Consider the following 12,924-nt stretch of genomic DNA (forward strand, 5'->3'; position numbering starts at 1 on the left):
TGCCCTCCCAACTGCCACCAGGAGCACTTTGATGGAAGGGACTGACCCCAGCTGGGAAAGAGGAGAGGCTTGCATGTTCTGATGTGTGGAGTTCAGAGCTATATCACCTGTATCTCTTTAGATCTTCTGATCTTCACTAAACCTGATAGGCTGACAGTACTCCTGTGGAAGGGGCATCAGGAGAGAAAAAAAACAGCCCCATGCGGTTATGAGAATACTGGAGGAAGCCTGTTGCCTGGCCACGGGTGGAGGAAGAAATCCATCATGAAGGATGATGCCGAGTGGAATTAAGAGCTAACTGTAGGGGGCAGTGGTGAGTGTAGACCCTGAAGGAGGAGGGGGAGAAAAAAAGCCTTGTGGGTTTGCAGAAAGAGCTGGCCCTAGAACCTTCCGGACGTTGGGGCCAAAGCAGTTGTATTGCGTGTCCCCTGAGTCTGTTCCAGGGCAGATAGACAGGAACAAGGACCCGCCTAGTCATCGAGCCATCACAAATGATGGTAGGGGAATATGGGGGAATCTGCGTCTGGAAGTGCCCTGAGGATGAGGGGACTGGTGTCATTCCTTGTGGTGCTGTGGACACTTCTGGAAATATCAATACATAGGGAGTGTTGCTTGGTGCTGGCATTCCTGCAGGTAAGCTTGGTCAGATTCTATTATCGGGGTTCATAATATGCTCAGTGATTGGTGAGGTTTGGCTTCTATTCACTCTTCAGATGTCAGCTCAGCTCAGTCCATTCCTGGAAGACGTCCTGACTCACCCTGGTTGCGTAGTCACCCCTGCCTCTGTGTCTTGTGCTCACGGGCTGTGCTCCACTCCAGCCAGGCTAGGTTTGCTTCAAGGTCCTCTGTGGTCGCTGCCTCTGCAGCTCAGAGGCACCTTCCTCTGCCTCTGCTACCCTCGTCTGCTTACCCTCTCCACACAGACTCTCCTTCACTGAGCCCTGGTTCAGAGACTCTAGTCTCTAGAGTTTGGTTTAGAAATTGGGGTTGGGTGTGCCTGTTTGCTAGACCTGAGATCGTGTGTCGGAGTCCTAGCTACAGAGGAGACTGGGGCAGAGGGCATCTGGTCCTTTCCATTTCCAAAGAGGAAGTGGGCTCTGCTTTAAAACTTGAGGGGTTCCCCAGACATGGGAAGAGAGTTCAGATACTGAGTGGCCAGACTACAGGGCATGTTTCTGCTCCAGGTCACAGGTCCGATGAGCTTGGAAGATGGCCTGAGAACATGTGGGAGTGGGTGTCTGAGGAGCCATGGATGACGCAATGGTTCTGTGGGCTAGTTGCTCTGAGGAATTTCCACTGCTGAAATGTGGGTCTTCCTTTCTCTTTTCCCAGAACTTTTTCTTTTTCTGTCCAGATTGGGAGCCAAATGGTTCAGCCCTACATTTTGCTTTTTATACCATGCTTCCATTATAAGACATTCATGGTAACAGGCTCTAATACTGCAATGGATCTTTTACACTTATATAGTAGCACTCAGATTCCCTGGGGCACCTGCTGTTCAGACAGTGCATACCTGCTGGCTTCTGATTCAGTCTGCTATCCTTCTTCTATATCTGGTTCAGTAGCTTAGGAGTATGTTTGTGGTCATATTAACACAAATATCTGCAAAGGTGCATATGTTACATTCCATGACAAAAGGGGCTTTGCAGATGTCACTGAATTAAGGGCACTGCAGTGGAGGGATGATCCTGAACATCTGGGTGGATCCTAATTGTTCAGGGTCCTTTTAAGAAGGAGACAGGAGAGTCAAAGTTGGAAAAAGACGTGTCTGTGGAATCAGAGGTTGGAGTGATGGCCTTCTGAAAATGGAGGAAGGGTCCATGAGCCGAGGAATGCAGGCAACCACTGAAGGCAAGGAAACAGTTTGTCTCCTGAAGCCTCCAAAAGGAAAGCAGCCTTATAACACCTTGATTTTAGACTTCTAAAAGAGAGAATACGATTGTGTTGTATGAAGCCACTGAGTTTGTGGTAATAGTTACAATGGTGATGGGACACTAATCCAGGTCTAAATCTTATGTTCCCAAGTCTCTACCTGCTTGTCTGCCAAGCCTCTTTCTGCCTTCCTAAGGCTCTCAAGTCACTTGTGAGAATCCCTGGGGCTGGTCTTGAGTGCATGAGTATAAGAACATACTTATACTCTGGACTCCTCATGGAAGCCCACTGCCTGCAGGGCACAGGAGACCCTTGCCAGTTGCTGTTCTGGATGCCCTTCCCAGTATCACCATACCCCCCATCCTGTGGGCAGACCAGATGCTGCTGAGCTTCCCATCCACGTCCCCAGAGGGTCCTCTCTTACACTCTGTCACTTGGACTCCAAGGCAGCCTCACAGGGACATTCCTGAGCAGGGCTTCACTAGTCCCTTCTGGCCTGACCCTCCCCTCCTTTGCAGGCTGGGTGGGAAGGCATGGGCAGTCATCGTTTTCTTCTGTTTGTTTCCATTTTCTTATATATCTCTCTGATCCTTGCCCCCTAATGTATACCTTTCTGTCTGGTCTACAGTCCTGAGGATGCATGTGAAATCCCACAAATTGACATTAGGGGTGAGGGTAGTGGTAGTGGGGAACAGGGTTTGCCCTAATGCAACTCACTCTGATCCCCCTGAGACATAAAGTATCTTAACGAAGGTTCAGGATGTTTCTTTCCGTCTCGAGGGTTTTTTTTTCTGCGAACCCATGCTTTTCATTCTCAGCCTTTTCTACTTCTTTTCACCCAAGGACGCTTCTCTTAATGATGTCCCTGTTTGGAGCATCTCACATGCTTGCTTAGTAACTATCATTGCTCATGTTATCTGCTTAAGTAAAGGGACTTACAGGAAGTTGAGGTTCTGCAGGGATGCCAAAATAATAACAATAATGCTAGTTGCAGAAGTAAACGTCAGATGTTCAGTGGCTTAATGACCTAATAATAGTTTATTCCTTGCTTGAAGTCCACAAGGAGTGTTCCTAATAGTGATGGCCTTCCTCGTGGTCATGGTCATTCGGGGAACTGGGTTCCTTTAATTGTGGCTTTGCTGTCCCTTAGGCTCCTGGAATCCTGTCGTTTCAGTTGGTGGAAAGGAAAAAGACAACGCGGCAGTGATTCTGGGGCTTGAATGTGCATACAGATCACCTCATGATCTTGATAGAATGCAGATTCAGATTCAGTAGATGTGGGGTGGGGCCCGAGAGTCTGCATTTCTTACCAGCTCCCAGGTGATTCTGAGACTCCTGGTCTGGGAATCATCCTGTGAAGGAGGAGATTAAAGGAGGATGAAGCCGGGTGAGGGTAGAGGTTGTCCGCCTTGAAGAATCAAGCCAGGAAGTGGCAGACTTCATCCTTAGGACCTGTTGGCTGGAACCCAGTTGCATGACCTCACCAAACTCTGAAAGGAGGCTGGGGAATATAGTCCAGCTCTGCCCAGCACAGAGAGTACAGGCTCGCTAGTCAACCAGCAGTTTCTCCTACATGAAGGCTTGATGGAGGGCCATGCACTTGCACCAGCTCTGCCTTCAGGGAAATGGCAGCATCTTTTATTAACAGTCATGGAGGCCGCACAATGGAGAGGATTCCTAGACTTGCTGGGGTGGATGTGTGTTACCTGGCTCCACCCCATCAGTGAGCCTGCTTCATCACTAGAGCTAGGATGCAAAGAAGGGGGAACCTGAGCTGGTGCATGGGAAACTTTCCCGACTCTCTGTGCTGTGGGCAGTAAGAAGCCAGGTGTGTGAACTGGCTGGAGGGCAGGTGCTTAAATGTCTCTGGAGCATCCCAGGATTCTGACACTGCTTGTTTCTTAGGCTGCCTTCCCTATCTGCAGCCATGCCCCGCTCTGTGCCCAGGGGCTTGTGGGGCTTGTGAGTTAGCACTCTCCCCTCCCAGGAAGATCTTTGGAACCCTGTGGGATGCAGATCAGCAAACAGGTGAGGGCACAGGTGCCAACTTCTCTCTGCGTCTCTTTCCCCAATGCAGTGGCACCTTCCTTGCTGCCGGGAGGGTGTGATGATTAGAGACAACATCTGACAAGGGACAGCTCCCCATGTACCTGGGTTGCTGCCTAGCTGTAAACTAGGAAGTTTGATTTGCTTGGAAACATGGGTAAGATACTGCTTTTGCTCTACTTTCCGAGGCTTCTACTCAGGGGGTGGGTGAGTTTTCTGCTTGGATGTTAAAAGTTATTGGATACTGAAAGATATTGGATATTGAAAGTCTGGTAGCCATTGGTTCAGGTTGCTGCCTTTATCACCTTGCTTCTTGTTGGCTTATTTCAGAAATGAGCCTTAGGGATCTGGTTAGAGTTGGAAGGAAGGAGTCTTCAGTGGTCCAACTACTTTGCATGCTGGTTCAGGGGAGACAGTGCAAGAAAGCCTAATTTGTCCTCAAGCCCATGTTCCTTTCTCTAATCCAGCTCTGTAATAAAGTGGAGATTTTGAACTCTGTCTCCTGTGTCTATTTTAAAATTTATTCCGAACCCAGAGGATACAGGCTGTGAATGACTGGTACCCTTTAGAACCCCAAGATATGGATTGCCTAGGACTGAGTATCTGGCAACAGTTAGTCTTTTGGGGATTAGAGTGAAAGAATGAGGCTACTGATAGCTATTGAAGTGGCTCATCTTGGTTGAGGATAAGTAGTCTTAAGGCTTCATTCTGATTGAAGATTTTAGTGCCTAAAATAAGATTTCAAAGCAGCAGTGGTTTTCTTGGTGGGAATATTCACTGCAGAATCACTTGAGTTTTATCTACTGTGTTTTATGATGCAGTTTATTCCATAGACTCATAAGACTCTTAAGTCACAGAGTTCGGCCTTCACAGTTGATGGTGAAAGTTCCTTAGACGTCTGCTCAATTTGTCCAGGCTCTGTTTAGCCACCTGTGGCGATGAGGGACTCACTTTGTCTCCGGGTAGTCCACCCCAGTTTTGCATCCATTCTACTTGTTAAAAGGGCCTTTGAACTGAAATGTGCCCCGCTGTGGCTTCTTTCATAGGGCTGCTCTCTCAGATGACCCTCCTCAGGGAACTGTTGCCACAAGAACGCACCTGGCAAACCAAGAGGGAAGTTACAAGCACACTTTATTCTCTCACTCCTGGGTCTGAGCCTCTGTTGTGGCTTGGCTGACCCAGGCTGGGCTTGTTGGCTATGTGGCTGCACTCCCAGCTACATGGGAGGCCTGGCTGGGTTCTTTACTCTCCACTGGGCTTATTTCTCTTCCACACGTGTCTGTCCTTGATCTCAAGCCGAAGGGGCAGCAGCAACCTGGGGCACATACTTCTCCTGGAAAACAGCAGTAGTGCAAGGGGGCAAGCCTGGCTAGGCAAGCACGTTTCAAGCCTCATTCTCTTAGCATCCTGCTGACCAAAGCAAGTGGGGCCCAAAGCATGGGATGAGGACACGCTCTCTGCCTCTGTTGGAAGCGGGGGCAAGTCAAAGGCAAAGAGTGTGGCTCCAGGGAGTCATGTTTTCTGCAGCCCATAAAAATAGCATCAACTTTGAGGTCGAAGAGAATCTGGGTCTCATCCTTCCTTGTCTGAGTGGTCCAGGGTGAGTTACTCAGTCTTTCAATAAAATGAAAAGCCTTCTTCTCCCAGGGTTGTTCTGAAGATGAAATTGAACAAAATATAAATAAGAAACTAAGCCTCACACTGGTACTCCTTAAGTTCTCAGCAAGTATTACTTACTCTCTATTCCATCTTTCAGTCAGTTCTCACATATCTCCAAGGTCTTCTTTGCTTTCTTGAGTATACTGTACTTTTATATGTCCTCCTCCGGTATATTTCTCATATTAATGCAAGGCTCAAGGTGTAATATGTTAGAACAATACTCTGGTGTTGCAGAGCTTCTGCTTCCATTGAGACCACCTGAGCTTGAATGAGGTTGTATTTCACCTCATTTCATCCATGGAGGTTACAGCTAACTAAATTCCTGAGTTTCTATTCCATGCTTCCTGTAGGAGCTACTGGTTTTGCTGAGTTTTGTTGTTGTTCTATATGTATTTATAGACTGTTTACTTTCTAGAAGTATAAGTATTTTTTGTGTGTTACCTTCTCTTAATTCTTACGAAACCACCTTGGTGAGTAACACTTTTTATTCCCATTTGCAGAAGAGGATACTTGAATTCAGAAAGGAAATGTGGGTTCCTGGGGGTCAACCAGATCCTCCAAGAGGGACTGGATTTCTGGCTACTGTGTTTCCAGGTGTGACTGATTTTCAGAAGGATTTTATTTCTCTCTCCTTGTCTCTACCTCCCGCCCTTTTTGTGGGTCTCCAGGATCCTTCATGATGGTGAACAGCTCTGGGAGGGCCTCTGGCCAGAAGGCCCACCTTCTCCTGCCGACCCTGAAGGAGAATGACACCCACTGCATTGATTTCCATTACTACTTCTCCAGCCGCGACCGGTCCAGCCCAGGGGCCCTAAATGTCTATGTGAAGGTGAACGGTGGACCCCAGGGAAACCCCGTCTGGAACGTGTCTGGGGTGGTCACCGAGGGCTGGGTGAAGGCAGAGCTTGCCATCAGCACCTTCTGGCCACATTTCTACCAGGTATGGTGTTTTATCATAGTTTGATTTTTTTTTTTGAGTAATTATCTATATACCACTTGCCCTCTTGTTTAAAGGTTTGGTCTAGAAAGGATTTTATGTACTCACTTGTTCACCTCGTGGTTACCAAGCTGCTTCTGCTAATCAGTCCTGGAGGATGCAGGAGAGATCCAGTATAGCCCCTGCCTCCCTGGAGATCGCAGTTTGCAGGAGGAGACTGATTGATACTGTTTATTTATATAAACACAGCATAGTGGAATGCGTGTGGATTCCATGGATGCTGGAGGGATGCAGACACTGAAGCCTTCTAGCAAATAATTTCTTATAACAGTCTTACGAGGGAGGTGCTATTATTATGCCTATTTTACAGATGAAAAATTGAGGTTCAGAAAGGTAACAAGTCAAATACTTCCCCTGGGGAAGAGGGTGCCTGGGGGCAAGACAATGAGGATGACTCCTAAGAGGTCAAGACAGCCAGGCTGAGTCTTGAAGATGAACAAACACTTAGTGAAGAAGGAAGGGAAAGGCATTTGCATTGATGGGGATGATGGATTGGAGTAAGGGAGAGATTTTGGCAGAGTTTGGAAACTAGGTTGCTTATAGGTATATTGAAAGGAAGTTATACTGGGAGCTAAACCTGCAGAGCTGGGTAGGTCGCGTGGGGCTTTGAATGCCACGCTAAAGAGAGTAGATTTATTCTCTAGCGTACAGCAGCAGTACTCAAACCATCTGTGGTGGAAGACCAGCTTCTCCTCCTTAACTCACTGTGGACCAGTACTCTTACAAACTGCAATAAAAGTCTCACAGCAAGGCCAGATTGCTGGAACACTTTCTGAACACCTCTTATCTCATTGTGGACTGTTAACAGACACGGTACATGTTGCCACCAGCCCATGGGCACACTTAGAGGAACATAGCTCCATGTTGTCATGGCCCGAGACTGTTTAAAGTTTTTAAATTACTTTATTAAGGTACAATTTATATACCATAGAATCCACTTATTTTAAGCATGCAAGCCAGTGATTTTTAGTAAATCTATTGAATTGCAGAATCATCACCATAAACCAGCTTTAGAATGTTTTCTTCCCTCCTTAAGCTCCTTTGCGCCTGTTTGCAGTTGATATCCATACACACAGATGGAAGGCTTTAAGTCAGAAAGTGACATCATCAGATCTATTTTTGGAGAAATTTCTCTGGCGTCTAAAGCAGAAGAGGGACCTAAGGGTGGCAAGCTGAGTGCCTGGGAGATTTGTAGGCATCCTTCAGTTCAAAACTCATGGTACAGTTCTTTCAGATGTACTGTGAAATCAGTTGTGAACAATATGTAAATGAAAGGGCATGGCTGTGTTCCAATAAAACTCTATTGCACAAAAAAAGTGATGGACCAGATTTGGTCTCCAGGCCATAGTTTGCTGAATCCTGATGTAGGTGATAAAGCTGAGGTCCAGAGATGGACAGTGAAGTCCAAGAGCACATAGCAAATCATTGGCAAAGTTGGGACTAAACCCTGGTGCCCTGGTCCCAAAACTGCCCCCGTTTCACTAAGTGTAGCGTCAAGTCTCTCTGTAAGTCCATGGATCCCCTCAAGGAGGCCTTAGCATTCCAGTTTAGAAACCCCGTACCTAGGACCTGATGCAGATGGATACAGGATGAGGGCCACAGGTGCAAGGAAGGATAAAGAGCAAGAAAAGTGACCCAGGTGAGGGTTAGACCCACCGCTGACCTTGCTCTTTGACGGGTATAGAGGGGGGAAAAGGATGTGTCCTGGGCATCTCTTATGTCTCAGCACTGTGGTAAGCATATATTTGCTTCTCATTTATCTGATAGTAACTCCTGTGTTGGGTGGCACCATGTCCTGTGTTCCAGAGTAAGGGATATTACTGGTCATTTTAGATCCCCATAATTCTGCCTACGTCCTCTGGCTCCAAGCTCAGTTTCCTGCTTTTAGGAGCAGGGGGAGGGGGGGAAGCATGCCCATCCTGAGAATTGTTTGCTCACTAGCAAACAGTGTTGGGTCTGCCCCATTATCATTCTGAGCACAATTGTCTCATTTGTAAAATGGAGAGGTGCATGGGTCCGTGGATTAAATGAAGTAGTATGTAACTTATATCAGGCTTGCAGTGAGCCCTGCAGTGTTTGGCCGGGAGGAGGAAGTGAGGGGAGAGCAGACAAAGAGGATGGAGGTGGGGGTCCTCCTTGAAGAAACACTGGCTGTGGCTGAGCTCCGAGCCGTCCCTGTGATGAGCAGCCTCATCTGGGAGAAGGTTCTGATTTCCAACCTGTTATGCCGCAGCGTCGTTTCATTCCATCTCTTCTGCTCTGAGGTTTGTGGTGAGAAAGCCACTAGTGTGCTGAGAGCAGCAGTCTAGAAAAGGCATGGGCCTCTCAGACACACACAGAGCTGTGAGTGGATAACCCCGTGGCCACACTCACAGGTGTACACACTCGCCATTGGTTCTCACACACACCACACACCCAGGGACACCACCCACATGTACGTCCGGGGAGAGAAAAGGGGGCCCATCCGGAGAAGATTCAAAGACGTTTGCAAAATGAGCTTAAAAATTCATCAGACCCCCAGCTCTGGATCTGCATGTCTGATTCTGTGGATTAAATACCATTTTGGTTCTCAGCGGTGCTGGGCTTCAGACCCCGATGGCTTATGTATTCATTTATTAAAGTCATATTTCACAGTCCTAAAATTGACTTGTGGCTCTGTAACAAACAGGGACTTTTCATCTTTCTTATTAGTGGGCTCTCTGCACCAGGCCTTCTGCAGGGCCTGAGATGAGAAGGCCCCCGCCCCACCCCCGCCGCCGCGCCATCCACCCCTCACTGGCCTCCTCTCAGGGGAACAGGGGCTTGTCCGGTGCAGCTGAAGCCGTGCTGCATGTGGCTGCTCCTTTCCAGGTGATGTTAATTCTATTTCAGTTTTTAATGATTCTGAACTTTTCTGTCTCAATATTTAAAAAAAATAAAAGAACTTTAATTAATTATGCCACCACTTGCTCGCTCTATTCTCCATCACCTGCCTCAGTGAAATTGCCTTATTATTCAGCTATGTAGACCCCCGAAACTTAAGACTCGCTTGACTTGTATTTAATTGGAATATGAAGCCTAGTCCCTTTCTCAGACATTCCTCTGGCCTCTGGTGTTCTGTGCAGTTGGTCCCTTCATGCACAGTTCAGGAGGCATCATGGGGTGGGGAGCGAGTCTCTACCTTCTTTAAACTCCACCCCATCTCTTTCATTCACCCATCTCTCCTCCCTGCTAGGCAGCAAACCCTCCTCTTTCTCTTTTACGCAGGCCTCCTTGGGCTGATGTGGAAAAGAGTGTCTTGATTTCACCCCAAGCAATCTCCCCATCATAAAAATATACGTAGTCCTCTTCCAAAGGGAAGTTCTGGTTAGCCAAGATTTTTCTGTCTCTCATCTTTTGAGAAGGTGTTTGCAGCCCCTTGAAATGTTGTGCTCCACCAGTTCTCTGCTTGAGGCCTTCAATGGTGACCAGAAAACATCAAGTCCCTTAAACTGTGTCCTGACGTATCCACATCCTTCCCCAAATGGGCACATACCCTGCTTTTTGGAAGGTTTGAGGGGTGACTCATCTCTGATCCTCTCTTGGGACTTGACTTCCTGGCTTGGCCCAGCAGTTCCTGCTCTGGGAGAGGTTTGTCCCTTTCCAGGCAAGCTCCATTCCCCCAGTACCAGGAGGTCTCTGAGGGTCTGGGACTTGTCGGTGCGTAGTTGACAGTCAGGACACATGGCCTCCTTGGGGTTGAAGACTTTCCTGCAGGGAAGGTGTGGTCCAGTTCTGCGCCCCAGTGTCCCTGTCTCCATACACTGACATGGAGCACCATGGATGGTCTTCTGTCTCCCCCTACCCGCCCTTCTCGTCCCCTGTACGCAGATGGCACTAGAGGAGCCTTTTTTCCTCACGATTCTTCACTCACTCACTTCACCCGTTCCTGACCCTCATTCCTCAAGGGCCTTGGTTGGGGTTTTCTTATGAGCATGCTTGGCTTGAAGATGATGATTCTGCCTCACTTCAGAACACCTGAGCAGGTCTTTCTGTCACTGAGGGTCTTGGCATCACCCTGGCCCTTTGTGGTGTCTCTCCCCAGGAACTGGAGCTGGTAAGATGCTGGGTGGGATCTTCCTGACCAGGACCCCCACACCAGAAGCACGTTGACAGGGTGACCCTTTCCACCTGAGGCCGCAGCTGTCTTCTCAGGCACCTTCTGACCTAAAGAGAGGACTCCAATCGTCCATATTCCCCAGAACATGGTCAGTTGGGAACCTGGCCCTGGGGCCCGAGCTGCAGCTGTGTAAACTGCTTTTCCTGAGCCGTACAAGACCAAATTCTGTTCTGCTGTTCTGTTTGTTTACGCGGGCTTCCTCCTTTTTTATCAGCAGTGAGAATTCAGAGGGGCACTCACATTTCTCCTAATGTTTGAACGTCCCTGGTCATGCTGCTACCCTTACAATCTTTTGCTGCAGCCAAACCTGATCTCTCTAACCATGTTCCATGGTCCCCTGTCCCATGACTTCTTACAAAAGCTCCTTGTGATCAGAAGCTTGAGCCATGAATCCCAGTGATAATTTGCATTGCCTGGATCTCGTTCAGAACTATAAAGCATGCAAGGATGGATAAGGGAGTGTCTGGGGCTTTGGGACTATATGTAATTTCTACAGGCTGTCCCTGCCAACTTCATCTCCATCCCCATTGTTTCTCCATGACTCGGGTTTGCAATCCCATAATCTACTGATGGCACATTCTAGCCACCACTTGAGATCTCCCTCTCTAGTGCCTGGCGTTATGCTCCCCAGGTTTGGCCCTTGTTTCTGGAAGCAAGCGGCTTACCCAGGCTAATGTGTGTGGGCCTGAGAGTCAGCCCCCTTGTGAGAGTTCAGTGTTTGGGGGACAAGCTCAGCAAGTGAGTCCAGGTAGGCCTAAGCCCGTCCATCCTGGGCCTGTTTTCCTTTTCTTGCCTTTCTGGCGAAGGTGGTGGACTTCTTGGCACTCTTGCTGATACCCCCAGCCTTGTGACTCTCTGCTCTCAGGCCTTTGAAGGCTCTATCTCATGGCAGTTTGCATGACTTTTTTTTTTTTTTTTTTTGGCTCCTGTAGGTTCTGTGAGCATTCTGCTCTGAGTACTCTGGCAGTGATGGGGAAAATATTCCCCATCTGTTCTGGGAGGTAATTTCATTCTCAGCTGCATCCAGGACCTGCCTTGTGTTGTAAACATACCACAGACCCTACTTTTAATATCTTGTGATCCTGGAGCCTTCATCAAGGATTCTGTGGGTTGTCATGGTCCCCTTCCCCTTGCTTCTGCTCTCTGTGCCCTTCCCCTTCCCAGCTTGCATAGCACCTGCAACCAGCCACCCGTGCCTCTTAATTTCCATGTACCTCCCCACATGGACCCAAAGCCCAGCCACCACCAGTGGCCACCTTTCATAGCTCACATCAGAGTCTGGTGAGTGTAGGAACCTTAGTGGAAACTTGGGATGAGGGCACAAGGGGCTGTCACATTGGGAAGTCCATTTCTTTCTTCTCCACCTTTCCCTTGAATTTTCCTTCTCATCTCTCATCCCTCTGTCCAGAGTAAGGGCAGTAATAACAGTACCATTCATCAGCATTTATGATATGTATTGTCAGCATTTTACAATTATTCATTTACTTCATAAAAAAAGCAGTCCCTTCTTCCCCTTATTTCTTACAGTATATTACTCTCTCCTATTTGAGAAACCCAAGTCTCACCTACCATGGTGTGTTATAGAAAAACATTCCCAAGAGGAATTCTGATGAATAAAAGATTCTCTATCTCATTATAGAGTTCTTATTTCTGCTGCAGGAAGGACAGTGAGCAGTGAACAGCTCTATGTGTCACTATCACACATCCATTCTCTCATGACCAGCCTTGGGTTTGCTCATGGAATATTTGTTAATAATTATGATATAGGTTGCATACTGAGTGATGACATGAGAAGCAGTGTTAGAAGAGTATTAATAGAGTTGAACTTTGAGTAACTGGAAAAAAAGTCAGAACTCTGCTTAACCAAGTGTTTTGGTTAAAAGTGAGAGTTGGACTGCTTTCCAATAAGTTCAGTAATGGACTTGGCTGTGAACCAGGAGACCAGGGTCTCAGCCCTCCTACCTGCCTCTGGCTTCTTTTCTGAGCTTTGGTAATTTAGCTGGCCCCACCGCTTAGGGTTGTTGAGAGGCTAGATTGAGACCACCACTAATAAAAGGTTAACGTGGTTGACCTTTGTTACTATGGTTTTATTTCTCTATTTTTGTTATTATTCAATCTTAGTTGGTGAGGTCCCCCTCTGTTCAGTACCGGTAACTCCACCAGTAACCTGACCGCGTTTGACTTTTGTCCCCTCTAGAATCTGTTCCATCAA

The 12,924-nt window shown here is 47.7% G+C and overlaps 1 protein-coding gene across 12 annotated transcripts in view; it reads left to right on the plus strand.

Moving 5' to 3' along the window:
- The window catches only part of PTPRT (protein tyrosine phosphatase receptor type T), a 1,155,381-nt gene that overhangs the window by 417,361 nt on the left and 725,096 nt on the right, over window positions 1-12,924 (plus strand). For all 12 annotated transcript variants that reach the window (XM_044927640.2, XM_044927642.2, XM_044927641.2 and 9 more), the window contains exon 3: window positions 6,246-6,517. In XM_044927640.2, the coding sequence (XP_044783575.2) occupies window positions 6,246-6,517 (272 nt within the window). The remainder of the gene's footprint in view (window positions 1-6,245; window positions 6,518-12,924) is intronic.

The sequence above is a fragment of the Bubalus bubalis genome, chromosome 14 (genome assembly GCF_019923935.1).
Source record: "Bubalus bubalis isolate 160015118507 breed Murrah chromosome 14, NDDB_SH_1, whole genome shotgun sequence".
Classification (NCBI taxonomy): Eukaryota; Metazoa; Chordata; class Mammalia; order Artiodactyla; family Bovidae; genus Bubalus; species Bubalus bubalis.